At 42.0% G+C, this 15,876-nt stretch overlaps 1 protein-coding gene across 2 annotated transcripts in view; it reads left to right on the top strand.

The window, feature by feature from the left end:
* The window catches only part of COL5A1 (collagen type V alpha 1 chain), a 255,317-nt gene that overhangs the window by 192,986 nt on the left and 46,455 nt on the right, over positions 1 to 15,876 (top strand). For both annotated transcript variants that reach the window (XM_040324092.1, XM_040324091.1), the window contains exons 47-53: positions 4,622 to 4,675; positions 12,188 to 12,295; positions 12,370 to 12,423; positions 13,791 to 13,898; positions 13,993 to 14,046; positions 14,211 to 14,264; positions 14,347 to 14,400. In XM_040324092.1, the coding sequence (XP_040180026.1) occupies positions 4,622 to 4,675; positions 12,188 to 12,295; positions 12,370 to 12,423; positions 13,791 to 13,898; positions 13,993 to 14,046; positions 14,211 to 14,264; positions 14,347 to 14,400 (486 nt within the window). The remainder of the gene's footprint in view (positions 1 to 4,621; positions 4,676 to 12,187; positions 12,296 to 12,369; positions 12,424 to 13,790; positions 13,899 to 13,992; positions 14,047 to 14,210; positions 14,265 to 14,346; positions 14,401 to 15,876) is intronic.

The following is a 15,876-nucleotide window of genomic DNA, read 5'->3' on the forward strand; positions in this document are numbered from 1 at the left end:
CTCATACACACGCTTAGTATACTTGGCAAGAAAGCTCTGCCAGCAGTTTTCTTGCTGGTTCTTGCCGAGTAAACCGAGAGTGTGTACGAGGCTTGAGACACTATAGGTAAACCGCTATACATGGAAATGCCTCCAGCCGGATGCCACGTCTGTATAGGTAGGACCACGGTCTTTTATGGCAACTGAATTTGTAACAGTCACTAAAGGTAGTTGTATATAACTTTTGGTAACACAAAATAGTTCTTCTCTTCTTTCACAATATCCCACTGTAGGTCTGCACTCACTGAGCTCCCAGTCCCTCACTAGACTTCCAGATCCCAGTCGTCGCTGTATCTCCTGAGCTCTTCCACAGCCAACACGCTGTATACTCAAGTCACCCCAACTAACCCGATGGGTCCCTGGCTTGGCACTCGCTGTAGCTTTCCCACTTCTTCACCGTCCCCAGCTGGTGATAAGACTGCTCTGGTACTTGCTCGAGTTTAATCACAGAAGTCTCTGGTAATAAGGTGGATGGTCCCTTAGTGGCGACTGCTTTACCTCCGACCAAGACTGGTTCCCCATCCGGCTGAAACTTTGCAACCCAGTTGTACACCAAGGCACAGAACCCTGATCACCTGACTCCACCCAAATAAATAGTCTCTCCCAGCAGGCCAAGGGACTAAAGAAACCCCTGCCAATTGGCTGAGACACCCCATCCCTTCATAACCTGGTCTTGCTATGTCCTTGCTGATCTAATGTCACCAGCCACAGTGCCACCTAGTGACCGAAGAGAAAATGTGCAGTAATTACAGAATTAGCGAGGAATCAGAGGATCTTCTAACAATTAGCCAGGTCAATTACTACCTGGTAAACTAAATTTGTTGGCAACCCTGCCTAAACACAAGGATGCGACAGGTACAATAATAGCAAACTTCAGGGAAACCCACCTTGGAACTCTAAGCTTTTTATGGCACCTTTAAGGCTTTGCATCCTTACTGATTCTCCAAAAGGTTTATGCTGACTACACAGGCCTAACAATTATAAAAATGGGGGGGGAACTAATGCGCAAACCAACCTAACAAGGGCACAAGGAACTGAAATGAAATAAAATAACAATAACTCAGCAGCAGCCACGACTAGTAGTGTTCACACACTGATAGCAGATAAAGAATAGGGGGGGTGTAATGGCGCTTGCAAATATAAAAGTGACTAAGTGTAAATATCAATACTATCCAGAAATCAACTGTGAATAAATCCGTCCTCTGTAGTTGATCTAAATATGTTCCACTCTAGGTTTTATCCAAGAATACCACCCAGCATTACTGACATAATGTGGAGGATAATGAGAGTGAATATATAATAAACAGTAAGATCAGGTGAACAAACGTGCCAATAGCAGCACAATGTTGGTGAGGAAAAAATGGGTTAACATAAAGATATTGTTCCAATAGTTAAACCAATAATCAAATACTTAAAACATGATAAAACAGTGTAAAAATCCATAAAGTGCTTCATCGATTAATGGTGCAATGTGCAAATGATCAGTAAAATAACAGTGAATAAAGGTCCAAGGAAACAACAAAGAAACGGTTTTGACAACCAAATTCCTAAATGAGTGTTCGATGACCATGCAAGAGTGATCAAAAACCCAGTAAAAATAAATTAAAATTAAAAATTAAAAAGTTAAAAAGTTTCTTGCAGTGACAGTGTCCCAAATGATCCACCCAGGGATCAATCAAAAAAAGGTGTCATAAATAATTTATATATTATTAGGTCTCATTATTATTATTATTTCTATATATAAATTTATTATGACACCTTTTTTTGGTTGATCCCTGGGTGGATCATTTGGGACACTGTCACTGCAAGAAACTTTTTAACTTTTTAATTTTTAATTTTAATTTTAATTTATATTTTATTTTTACTGGGTTTTTGATCACTCCTGCATGGTCATCGAACACTCATTTAGGAATTTGGTTGTCAAAACCGTTTCTTTGTTGTTTTCTTGGACCTTTATTCACTGTTATTTTACTGATCATTTGCACATTGCACCGTTAATGGATGAAGCACTTTATGGATTTTTACACTGTTTTATCATGTTTTAAGTATTTGATTATTGGTTTAACTATTGGAACAATGGGCCTGATCCTCAAAAGGGATACGCCGGCGTATCTACTGATACGCCGTCGTATCCCTGTTTCTATCTATGGAACTGATCCACAGAATCAGTTTCACATAGATAGGGAGAAGATCCGACATGTGTAAGAGACTTACACTGTCGGATCTTAGGATGCAGTACCGCAGCCGCCGCTGGGGGCATTTCTCGTCGAAATGCCGCTTCGGGTATGCAAATTAGCACTTACGGAGATCCACAAAGCTTTTACGCTTCGTTTTTTCTCCGTAAGTATTAGTTTGCCGTCGCAATATTAGGGCTGCTTTTACAAGGCCTAAACTGTTTAGACCTTGTAAAAGTATACCCTATCCCGCTTCGCTGTCTTTTTTTTTTTTTCGCCGCAACTCGTATTTTTTTTTTGCGCCCGTCGCGATTCTCAAAACCCGGCGCAACGTAAAACCGTGCAAAGCACGTCGGGAAAATGACGTTGGGAGCATGCGCAGTACGTCCGGCGCGGGAGCGCGCCTAATTTAAATGGGACTCGTCCCATTAAATTAGGAACGCCTTGCGCCGGCCGGATTTAAGTTACACCGCAGAAAATTTCTAGGTAAGTGCTTTGTGGATCGGGCACTTAGGTAGAAATTTTCCGGCGGTGTAACTTAAATCCGAATATTTAAGTTACACCCGCTGGCTGTGGATCAGGCCCAATATCTTTATGTTAACCCATTTTTTCCTCACCAACATTGTGCTGCTATTGGCACGTTTGTTCACCTGATCTTACTATTTATTATATATTCACTCTCATTATCCTCCACATTATGTCAGTAATGCTGGGTGGTATTCTTGGATAAAACCTAGAGTGGAACATATTTAGATCAACTACAGAGGACGGATTTATTCACAGTTGATTTCTGGATAGTATTGATATTTACACTTAGTCACTTTTATATTTGCAAGCGCCATTACACCCCCCCTATTCTTTACAGGCCTAACAATGCTGTTCGCCAATTAACAGATCTTTATGAGCTTTAATTACACAAGAGGCTGAATTTCATTGTAACCTCCGTGATGTCTGATTTCTGTAGAAGAAAATAAATTCTGACAAGGTTCCATGAATCTTTAATATCGACTACACTCTGCTCCAATAAGTAGTTTCTTCCATATATTTCCTGCCTGTCTGCCTTCCCTACCTGTCATCGATAAAGCTACCTACTGTTCTTTAATTTCAAGGAAGTATTTGCAGGCCTAAGGTTGCAAATGTACCTAGTCGTCTAAAATAGAAAACTGTGTCCTTTTAAGTTTTTACATTTAACTTGTTTTTAACCTGTGTTATCCAAGATTTTCAAATGCAAAACAAAAAAGTGTTAACATTTCAGTTGCATAAATTTGTCACCACAGTATCTTTAGTCTGTTCTGTGACACTTATTGTTCAGTTAGGAGTAGCTGCTTAGTAGCAAATTGTCCTTATAAATTATTTGAAGAGGTTGTAAACTTTACTTTATGGGTATCCGTGAATATAAAACATTAATTCTGCTGTACAGCCCTCTCTTCCCTGGGCGGTTGTTGATCCGCTGAGAGAATTTAAAACCATTAGGTCCCATGCACACAGGATTTTTTTTTTTCCTGGGCGGAAAAAGCAGCGTCAAAAATGTGTCTAAAGTTGCATACGCATTTAGGCACGTCAGGCATTTAACGCTGAAACGCTCCTTCTTTTCAAAACACCCCTGCCTCTAAACATCTATGTCTGCATACACACATAGGTTAACATTGAGGGGTGTTTAGAGGCAGAAAAAAAATGCAAAGCGCCTCTAAGAGCAGAGTTTAAAACGTCCTGTGAATCTGAACCCAAAGCTAGAACCTTAGAATATATGCTTATGTTTAACGTTGGGCTGCCCTATGAAATCTATATTCCATCAATTAGCAGCCAATAATAACTTGTATACAGGCGTATATCCAAAAGATGCAAGGTCTTTGCTAATATTTATTTTACATCTTTTGCTTGTCTCAATTTGCTGAGGTGGTAATTTAAAAAAATAATGCAAAAAATTTCACCTTTTCAATCCTTAGAAGCATATTAGGGGTCATTTTGGGATGTTGCTGCCTAATTTTTAATTTATCTTTGCAGAATTTATGTCATGAAACTGGCCTTAAAGAAAGTCCCTCACAAGCATTTACTATACATCCTGATTTACTGTTATATGATATACAACCTTCATGTAGCTAAGCTGTGGTATACAACATTGTAACCGCTATTCCAGTTCCAAGAATGGCGATGCTATGGTTAGCACTGTAGCATTAGAGAACTTGGTTGTTGGGTTCAGTTCCCCTGATACAAACTCCTTGCCTGGGGTTGGTATGGAGAAGATTTAACTGTGATATAAAGCAGGGTCAAATATGGATTAGGGTTCTCTCTAAAACACTTTGTAACATATTGGCATTATGTAAATGAGTAAGTGACATTTCTGAAAAAACATATTCTGTGCATTTTAGTCTATGAACTGACACCATGTATGTTTGTGTTTGCCACAGGGCTTACCAGGACCTCCAGGTGAGAAGGGAGAAACGGGTGATGTCGGTCAGATGGTAAGTATAATAGTGCGCTTTCTTTCCTTATACTTGTGATATATAGCTGTGTAATATTAAGACATACAGCTGTTAATATGCAATTCTAGGGATTACTCCGATTTCCATTATGTCTGCTAAAAACAAGACCATTGCAAGGTTTCTTACATGACCCATAATAACACAACTGAGGAACTGTCTGTTTACTTCTTCATTAGAATCAAAATATCCCCAGCTCGGTACAGTAACTCTGCAGAGACACTGCAGCGCTGGAATACATCAAACATTACAGCTTTGTAATTGCTCATAGTCTGATTGATCCTGCTCATAGAGCACACCATGCACAACAGCAAGACAAAGGAAACATCTAAAATAATGTATCTCACAAAAGGAGTGTGTTAATAAATCCCTGATTTCCAGCTTATTGGAGCTGAATATTTCAAACGCACCTAAAACAAGAAATATCTTTGCTGACGAGGGATTTATGCAGCACTGGAAACAGTTTGTGCATATAAAATCTGTGAGATAATCAGAAATATGCATTTTTCCAATTTACACTTTACGCAGACACTAAAGGGAGTGTTTAGCATTGACATGCAGTCAGGGGAGGAGGCAGGTGAGGCAGAGCCTCACCTGCCAAGAACATAAAAAAAAAAAAAAAGCTTCAAGGGTCATACCCCACCACTGGTTACATTTTTGGGCTCCTACGACCTATGGTTCTGGAGCTCCTTGCACAGCCTGTCAGAAGCTACATACAGAGCGGCCAGTTTAAATATAAGCTGGCACACTCTGTTTGCAGCAGACAGAGGTTGAGCTCACAGTGCCTCTCCTCACTTCTTGTCAGAGACACTGAGCTCAATGGATAGCTTGGAGTCTTGGACCAATAGTAAAGTACCATTCGCTCCTACTGTCCAATAAAAATGCTGCAGCGGAGGTATGCCTCTCATTGCAGTGTCATAAAAGTGGCATGCGTCTAAAAGACAAATGCTCCCTTCCAGCCCAGCTCTCTTAACTACGAGGAAAAAACATGGGTTTATGGGTATAAGATTTACCCACAATCCCATGTTTTTCTCACACAGTTAAGAGGGAGAATGAGAATCTGCTGCTGTTGAAAAGGTACTGTTTTAATCAAGCTAAATCCTACATTATTATGCTATATGTTAGGATAATAATATTTTTTTTATCTATTTACTGTGAAACTACTGGTTTGAAGTTATAACTTCAAACTTCAGTTATTTGTCCGTTAAGCCACCTACTTGAGTGCATTTTTTGAAAATATAGTAAATTACCTTAAAAATAATATATATTTGTATATTACTTATGGTAATTAACCCCTTACCACCCAGGCCAATTCTGACACTTCTTTCCTACATGTAATATTCATAATTTATTATGCTAATAAATTACTCAGAACCCCCAAACATTATACATATTGTTTTGGCAGACACCCCAGGGAATAAAATGGTGTTTTTTGCAACTTTTTATGCTACACGGCATTTGCGCAGCAATTTTTTCAAACGTGGAAAAAACTTTCATGAATATAAAAAAAAACACTAAAGATAACCTGATTGTTTTGTATAATGTGAAAGATGATGTTACGCCAAGTAAATTGATAACTAACATGTCACACTTTAAAATTGTGCACACTCGTTGAATGGTGCCAAACTTCAGTACTTAAAGGAGTTGTAAAGTAAAAAAAAATGTCACCTTAATGCAATCTATGCATTAAGGTAAAAAAACATCTGATGCTGCCGCCCCCCGAGCCCCTGTTATACTTACCTGACCCCTCGAAAGTCCCGCGTTTGGTCCTGAGATCCTCTTCGCCGCTCAGCCTGGCCGCTGATTGGCTAGAGCGGATGGATTGAGAGTAGCGCAACCATTGGCTGGCGCTGCTGTCAATCACATCCAGTGATGCGGCGCATCGAGGGGCAGGGCCGAGTGATACAGTGAGCGGCTATGGCCGCTCGCTGTATCACGGGAGCGCGCCCGAAATAACTCACCACCATGCAAGCTCTCTCGCATGACTGTGGTCAGTACTTGCAGGGAGGACCAGAGACAGCCGTCAAGGGACCCCAGAAGACGTGGATCGGGGCCACTCTGTGCAAAACAAACTGCACAGTGGAGGTAAGTATAACACGTTTGTTATTTTAAAGGAAACATTTTTCCTTTAAAAATCTTAGGCAACGCTTTAAAAAGTTTTTATAGATTACGAGTTACAGAGGAGGTCTAGTGCTAGAATTATTGCTCTCACTCTAACGATAGTGGCGTATGTAACCTGTGTATATTTGACTCTGATACTAGCCAGTTCCTCACCAGCCACTGACCTCAGAGCACGTCCCTGATGTATAGTGACTTTATATACAGTCTTTTTATATAGTCTTTTGTGTATTCTGGTCAGGGTTAAAATTATTGCATAAAATAATGATGTGGTAAGAGGAATTCTAGTTTCCTTTTCACATAGCTAACATTGTAGCTCACTGAGTTGTGCTGCAAGAAGCTCACTATTTATAGAACTCAATTAGTTGTCACTGTCGTGACTTATCACATAGCTTAGTGGGGACATACTGTATTTACCAGTATGTATACGGAAAGTAAAAATATATATATATATATCATTTTTTTTTTCATACATTACCTTCTGGGTTATACTCCATCAGGTGAATGGACACTGGTAGACCAAGGTCTTTAGACAGGAAGTGATCCCCTATATAACCCCTCCAATACAGGAAGTTACTTCAGTTTTTTACCAGTGTCTACAAGGTGGATGGCACGTTTGTTTGATCTCTCTGAGCTCCAAATCTCTGGCCCCACAAATATTCCAAAATAAATCAAGAAATTGACCGATCGGATCCATTTGATACAGCCTATGGCCCGGATTCACATACATTGGCGCATATTTATGCCGGCGTAGCGTATCGAATATACGCTACGCCGCCGCAGCGCACAGAGGCAAGCAGAATATTCACAAAGCACCCGCCCCCAGTCGCTGTTAAAGATACGCTGGGTTTCCTCAGCGTAAGCCAGCGTAGGTGGAAGTGGGCGTGAGCCATGCTAATGAGGCGTGACCCCATGTAAATGAAGGACTGAGCATCATAAAGTTACGAATATCGTACGGCGCATGCGCCGTCCCGTGGACGCATCCCAGTGCGCATGTTTAGAATCACGTCGAAACAACTACCTAAGATACGTCGAATCACTGCCTACGACGTGAACGTAACCTACGCCTAGCCCTATTCACGTATTACGTAAACGACGTAAAATACGACGGCTGTGTTCCCTGGTCCATACCTTTGCATGACTTGCGCCTCCTATATGGGGAATAACTTTACGCCGGACGTAGGACTTACGCAAAGCGCGTATATATTATGCGCCGGGCGCAAGTACGTTCGTGAATCGGCGTATCTCCCTCATTTCCATAGGTGAATAGGAAATCAATGGGAGTACCACTTGCGGCCAGCGTAATATGCGCCAACCATACGCCGGCTATGGAAAGTTACATCGGTCAGATGAAGCCTATTTTCAGGCCTATCTAGTTTTGTGGGCACGGCGCACAGATACGACGGCGCATACTTACACTTACGCGGCTTATCTCGAGATACGTTGGCGTAAGTGTTTTGTGAATCCGGGCCAATATGTTTAGATAAATGGTACCTGAACCTCGCAAAGAAGACTCAAGATCCTGCAAGGTTCTGCCTGTAATGCGGCCTCTGGGCGCTGGACCCTGCAAAGTGGAATCCTGGTCACTACAGTGCTAACAATCACTGGGACACCCCAAATAAATATATATATATGTATGTATGTATATTTGGGGTGTCCCAGTGATTGTAACAATTAGTCAATCTAGCTAAAAGCTGGACACCTGTGTGCAGTGAGCATACGGGGGAGTTTTTGGGCTAGCTGTGGGTGTTTGCAAAGTGTACCTTGTTGGTTGTGTCTGGCTGCTTTGTTACCTGTATGATGGCGCACAACGCTGCGCCGTTTCACCAGGGTGCACAGACATTTACAAAGGTGCCGCTGTACTCAACAGTTGTTTGGCAGTCATGATGCAAGAGTGCGGTTATACTCAGTGTTTAACCACTTTACAACCGCCCTATAGACAAAATACGTCTACAGGGCGGTTGCTTAACTCCGGGAGGCTGTTAATTAACGTCCTCCCAGAGTCGCGCCCCCTGGGGCACGCACACGGGAGTGTCCGTGACCGCCGGGTCCAGAGGACGCGGCGCATCGCGGTAAATCACCGCTGATATCGGCGGTTTACCACGTGATCGCTCTGTCCAATGACGGAGCGATCACTTGTAAACAAACCAGCGTCATGTGATGACGCTGGTTCCTCCCTCCCCTCTCTGTACCGAACGGTACAGTGTGAGAGGAGAGGGAAGAGAGCGGATGCAGCAGCAGTGCTGTGGGCTGGATCTGTGACATACTGTGCAATACCCCACAATACTCTGCAATACCCCACAATACTCTGCAATACCCTGCAATACGCCCCTCCTGCTTCTACCGACTCAACGCTACGATCAAAGCCAGGATTGTTTTTTTTTTTTTTTAGGCTTCCCAGCCTAGAGGTGAGATGTGGGGTCTTATTGATCCCATATCTTACTGTAAAGAGGACCTGTCATGCCATATTCCTATTACAAGGGATGTTTACATTCCTTATAATAGGAATACAAGTGATCAACATTTTTTATTTTTTGCGTAAAAACGTGTCAAACTAAAATAAAGTAAAGTAAAGTGAACAATAAAATATATATATTTTTTTAAAGCGCCCATGTCCCCGTGTGCTTGCATGCAGAAGCGAATGCACATGTAAGTCCCGCCCACATATGAAAACGGTGTTCAAGCAACACATGTGAGGTATCGCTGCGAACGTTAGAGCGAGAGCAATAATTTTGGCCCTAGACCTCCTCTGTAACTAAAAACATATAACCAGTAAAAATATTTAAAGCGTCGCCTATGGGGATTATTAAGTAGCGAAGTTTGGCGCCATTCCACGAGCGTGTGCAATTTTGAAGGGTGACATGTTGGGTATCTATTTACTCTGCGTAACTTCATCTTTCACATTATGCAAAAACATTGGGCTAACTTTACTGATTTTTTTTTTTTTTTTTAAGCACAAAACTGTTTTTTTTCCTTTCTAAATACCTTGGAATGTCTTCTTTCCAAAAATGGGTCATTTGGGGGTATTTGTACTTTTCTGGCATGTTATGGTCTCAAGAAATGAAATAGGCCGTCAGTACTTCAGGTGTGATCAATTTTCAGATATTGGCACCATAGCTTGTGGACTCTATAACTTTCACAAAGACCAAAAAATATGCACCAATTTGTACTTATTTTTACCAAAGATATGTAGCAGTATACATTTTGGCCAAAATGTATGAAGAAAAAATACAAATTTGCTTATAACAGAAACAAAGAAAAAATCATTCTTTTTACAGAATTTTCAGTCTTTTTTCTCTTATCGCGCAAAAAATAAAAAACCCAACAGTGATTAAATACCACCAAAAGAAAGCTCTATTTGTGTGAAAAAAAGGACGAAAATTTCATTTGGGTACAATGTTGTATGACTGAGTAATTGTCATTCAAATTGTGAGAGCACCGAAAGCTGAAAATTGGTCTGGTTATTAAGGGTGTTTAAGTGCCCAGTGGTCAAGTGGTTAAGCAGCCATGGCGCACTTGCATTCGCAAGGATGCAATTTGGCTCATCGGTTTGTTTGCTGACAGCTGCGGCGCACGCGGTTTCGCCGCACTGGAGCAGTAGCCTTATTGGGCGCACGTAGATTTGCGCCATGTGCGAATGCGGCCACGCTTATTCGCCGGGACCACGCAAGTATGCACAGAACGTCCTGGCGCACAACCAGCTTATTTAAGCTGTATATACCAAACATGCAGTGCTTCCAGAAGACAGTTGTGACACAGAGCATGCTCTAAACCAGACACCTGCAGCGGCTAATTTCTCATTACCCGGTGTTACGCGAGTCACCAAGTGTTGGCAGTGGCAGTGAAGGGGTTAACCACTAGGGGGCGCTGTAGGGGTTAAGTGTGACCTCATGTGTGTTTCTTACTGTAGGGGGGCGGGGCTGGACGTGTGACATCGGTGATCGACGTTCCCTATATCAGGGAACAGACGATCACTGACACTGCGACAGAGAAGAACGGGGAAGGTTTGTTTACACTCACCTCTCTCCGTTCTTCAGCTCCTGTGACCCTATCGCGGGACACCCTTGCCGATCGGGTCCGCGGGCGAGGTCACAGAGCTTCGGACTGGGTCGCAAGCGCGCCGCCGTCGTATCTCTTTTGTGAATCTGGCCCATTGTTGTGATTACAAAATGTTCCAATCTTTTTAACTATACAGCTTTCATTTAAATAATACCTGGTGATTCTACCATGAAGGTTCTTGTTCAGGCACTCCTCTTATAGTGTGATAACTGTCTCTGAGTTCTCACAAGTTGCCACTATGTCACATGCACCCCTGGTGTAGACTAGTGGGCATGTAGACACATTGTACAAGCATGACCCTTAGTTTTTACTATCAGGAAGCTGGTCTGGGGGTCGAATACATTTTTATATCGTTCCTAATGGCAAATCTCTTCAGATCCTTAAATCAGGTACACATGGGCCGAATGTCAGGAGACAGCGGGCAGTTAAAAAAAAAATTTGGGGAATGTGTGTATGTCGGTCTGTCCAAAAAAAGGCGGTCGGCTTCTCTGTCAGACGAGTATGCTGGAAAACCAGCATCCGACCGTCTACCCGATCAGAGCTCTCAGCCAATGGCAGAGGGTGCTAATCAGAGTGTTCTGGTGGGGTGGGCCTCCCCCTGTCAGAACACAATAGCTCAGAAGGGGAGATCGCTGAACTAACCTTGCATGGCTAGTACAGCATCTCCGACCGGAGCTGACAGTTTTTTTTCCCCATTCAACCCTGTGTACACGCTTTAAAGATAGCCTTTTAAAATGTTGTATCTGGTGAACTTCCAATATATGCAGATCTCGTTCTGCAAATTTGATCTCTCAAAGCAGACATTCAGAATAATAGTGTGTGTGTTTGCTCTGTTTTAAGTGAACCGGTCAGTTCCCTTATCTTCATATAATAACCACAGGACTAAAATGCTGGCCATTCCTCTGAAAAAAACTGGGGATTCTGATATATACATTTACACACTCATCCTCAGTGTTGAGGTCTGACCTACATTCTTTCCTTCTTAACTAAACTCTACCCTTCTAAAACGAAACTCTTCTAATGGCTCATTACTGCTCATTACTGACAGTGTTGGCAGTTTAAAAAGAAAAGCACTGAGCAAAACTGGTGCTGTATTCATGTTTTTGTCGTCATTGTAACAGATAAGAATTATGGGAGTGAAGTTTGTTTTTATTCCTGATTCAGACCTATTTAGCTGTGACATACTGTGTTGGAATGGCCACTCAGATACTAATGTTTGATGGACTGCAGTTATAACATACTTGACTCCATTTGGTAAAATTCATTTTGTGTATTTTTGTTCCTATCTTTTCAACTGCATGCCATCTCTGCTTCCAGGGTCCACCAGGTCCACCTGGCCCAAGGGGACCCACTGGTCCAGCAGGAGCAGATGGCCCACAAGGTCCTACAGGAGGAATAGGAAATCCTGGAGCTGCTGGAGAGAAGGTAGATTGTCCTTGTAATCAGTTGCAAAGCTGAATGGGAGTCAATTTTCCAGCTAACTCCACTTGTGTTTACAGGGTGACCCTGGAGAGTCTGGTGAACCTGGTCTTCCTGGAGAGCTTGGGCCACCAGTAAGTAAAGATAGTGTAATAATATAAATTGACTATCAAGACTCCATTTTGAGGAAAGCCACCATTTTAAATATATCTGCCTGCTTAAAACTATTTTCTCTTGCCGACTATCTTGTATCTCTGTGAAGGAATGTTTGTATAACAACACACCCTCTATTGTGTTTATTTATGGTCAAGATGTAAATCCTGTTTACCTTAAGGCCTCATTCAGACGAGGCGGACTCCGTCGCTACGGAGTCCGCCAGCTCAGCGGGAGATCTCTCCGCTGAGCTGGCGGATGACATGCCCCTCTCTGCTCACTGAGCGGGGAGGGGCTTGTCCAGCGCCACTGTCTCCTATGGAGAGATCGGACGAAAATGGACAGCATGTCCGTTTTCATCAGATTTCATCCGATCCGCCATGGACGGATGGCGACGTATCGCCATACGTCTGATTTTAGCAGATCGGGTCAGATGGCAGCGGACATGTCACCGCTGACATCCGACGGTCCATAGGCTTGCATGGGGCGGCCATTCCGTGTGAAAGGGGCTTAAGACAAGAAGCCTAGATTTATGACCAGGTGCTAATCTGTTTATAGATAGCAAATCTTGTTTTGTCAAAAGCTCAAGGAGCTAAACACCCCCTCCTTTTTCTTTTGTTGTGTATTCCATATAAACCACATGCCTTCTCAATAAACACAGACTAAATTGGGTGAACACAATTCTGCTTCCTGTTTCACTGAATTTGTCTCCGGTGCCAAAGGGTCTACGGATGGCTTGCCGAATTAATACAAAGGATGGTTCAAAACCGATAATTCATATCAGATAGTTTGGATTTATACAGGGGAATATTAGCAGAAATAATCCAAATGGCAGCCATCTATTGTGTTACCATATTCTAATATCGTGAACATATGTCCATTTGATGTAATTATGTATATGCATCTGTTAGAATGATCCCTACAATCCCTAAATCATCTTCAAAGTTTTCCTTAGGCTAAGCAGATAGCCTAGGTCTTCTGAGAGATTTCAAGTCTTTCCAGGTTAGTTTAAAACAAAATCCTACCAGTATGTTTTTAATTTAGTTTAGGGCCTCCTCCCAGTTAGAAATATCTTGCACAGCTGCTGTGACAGAATCCCAATCAGCATCCATATAAGATTCCTAAACCACTTTCAGGCTAAACCCAGAAATCCTAAGGAGAAAATGTTCTTACATTTGATCATTACTATAGCTCATGAACATAGGTAAATTTAGAAATGGAGAGTGATCAATAAAATACAAGTCTTCTACAGAAACTCAAATTGTAAAGACTACTAATAGGCTACCAAGTGTTAAAATTCACAGTATTTCACAAACTTATAAACTGATTTTGTGGCTTCATTTTATAGGGTCCAAAAGGTGAAAGAGGAGAAAAAGGAGAAGCAGGTCTTCAAGGAGCAGCTGGTCCAGCTGGTCCTAAAGGACCTCCTGGGGATGATGGTCCCAAAGGTAGCCCTGTAAGTACAAGTCCATCCATGGTCTTCTCCTGTTTGTTCTATGGACTAAGCTGCATTAGTGTATTGTTAACATACTTCTTGTACTGCTTTTAAGGGTCCAGTTGGATTTCCTGGAGACCCTGGCCCTCCTGGTGAATCTGGTCCTTCAGTAAGTACTCACTGCACTAGACAACCCTACAGTTTTACAATGTTTTCAAATGGTAAAGCATATATTAATCAATGATAGACAATGTAACAATATTTGGGGGGAAATTAAAGTCCATGTACTGTAAAAAAGCTTTAAAAAAATGTTTCCTCATCTCCAAACATTAGGGTCAGGATGGACCCCCTGGTGACAAAGGAGATGATGGTGAATCTGGACAGCCTGTAAGTATGAATTCTATTGTACGTTTTCGATCAAAAGAAAAAAAAAAACATTTGGTAACCTGTTTTACATTTTGTCCACCAGGGATCACCAGGACCTACTGGAGAGCCAGGTCCATCTGGCCCCCCTGGGAAAAGAGTAAGTATCTAAATGACCAGCAATGACCATCGTTGAGCTCACTGATAAGAAAACAATAGACCAATCAGAACATGAAGCCAGCGGCTATACATGGAGCGAAATTCCCTGCTGAACCAGCTGAGATTGAATTCATGAATGGACAGGCTGATTGTACCCAAGTTGATCCATCGACTGACTTGGGTACAGCCAACCTGTCAGATTTTTTTTACATGAGATTACTGCTGGTGGCTATAGTTGCTAACAGTAATAATTGTGTTCTGGCACCTGGGAAGGCTCCCCACACCCATCCATGGTGGAAGGGAAGATTTCAATGGCCTCATTAGGTTTTGTCCTAAAACGTTTTTGCTCTCAAATACACTTTTTTCACTTATGAAGTCCTTTAAAAGGAGAAGTTTGGGAGTATGTAAAAAAAACAAAAAAAACATACATACTCGCCTCTATACTGCAGCATCAGTCACTGGCTCTAAGTCCGAGAACAGAGCTTTGACCATACTTCTCTCTCCGCCAAAGTTCACTCATGTGGTGTGGGAAATGCAGCTATCCCTGCACCTGATTACAATCGCGCTGTGTTTGGGATCTGCTGTGGGTGTTGATACAAAGTTAACACCCCAAATGCATCACAAACGCAGTGCGGTTTGCCTGTATCGGATCGCATGGTACAACACCACCATGCAATCCGGTTGCAGTGTGGTTCCAAAAAAGGTGCCTGCACATCTTTGGTGCGATTTTAGCCTATTCATAATGATAGGGCTCAAATTGCGTCACACTGAATTCCATGTGAATTGCACAGGGTTGTAGTGTGAATCAGAGCTTAAAGGGTAACTCCAATTTCATGGGGGAAAAATATATAATATAGTGTATATAATTGTGACACAAGCCATATTGTAATTGAATGTTTTTAAAAATCACCTTTCCTTTACAATCTGCAGCGCTGTAATTTTCAGTAAAATGCAATATGTCTACCTGGAGGTGTTCTGTACACAGAATGTGTACAGGCCGCCATGCTCCCTCCACCAAAACATAATTTCCTGCTTGGATGATTGGCTCACTGATTTTCCAATAGGAAATCACATCTAAAGGGATGCAGGCCCTGCAGTTTTCCTCGTTAGAGTCCTGAATGTGCATTAGCTGTTTGATAATTAGATTCCCACATGGATAAAGACAAACACACAGGGATTTCTTCAGAATAACAAAAGGTAGTAATCTGCAACAAAGTTTGTTAAAGTCCTTGCAATGTACATAGATCACCCAGAGTGGGATGCTTTTTTTCTCAACAAAAGTGGAGTTACTCTTTGAATTTGAGTTTTATTTCTTTGCCCAGTTTTTGTAATAACCGGACTTAAGTCTTTGTGCTGAAATTTCCTGAACTCACATCCAGCTTGCAGTGTCTGCTCAATAAATTGATGGGTGAGATGAAGTAGATGTATGTAGCTTTATAGAAGGGGAATGCTCAGGTTAGGTGTGACATGCTATATT

Source organism: Rana temporaria, chromosome 9 (assembly GCF_905171775.1).
Source record: "Rana temporaria chromosome 9, aRanTem1.1, whole genome shotgun sequence".
Classification (NCBI taxonomy): domain Eukaryota; kingdom Metazoa; phylum Chordata; class Amphibia; order Anura; family Ranidae; genus Rana; species Rana temporaria.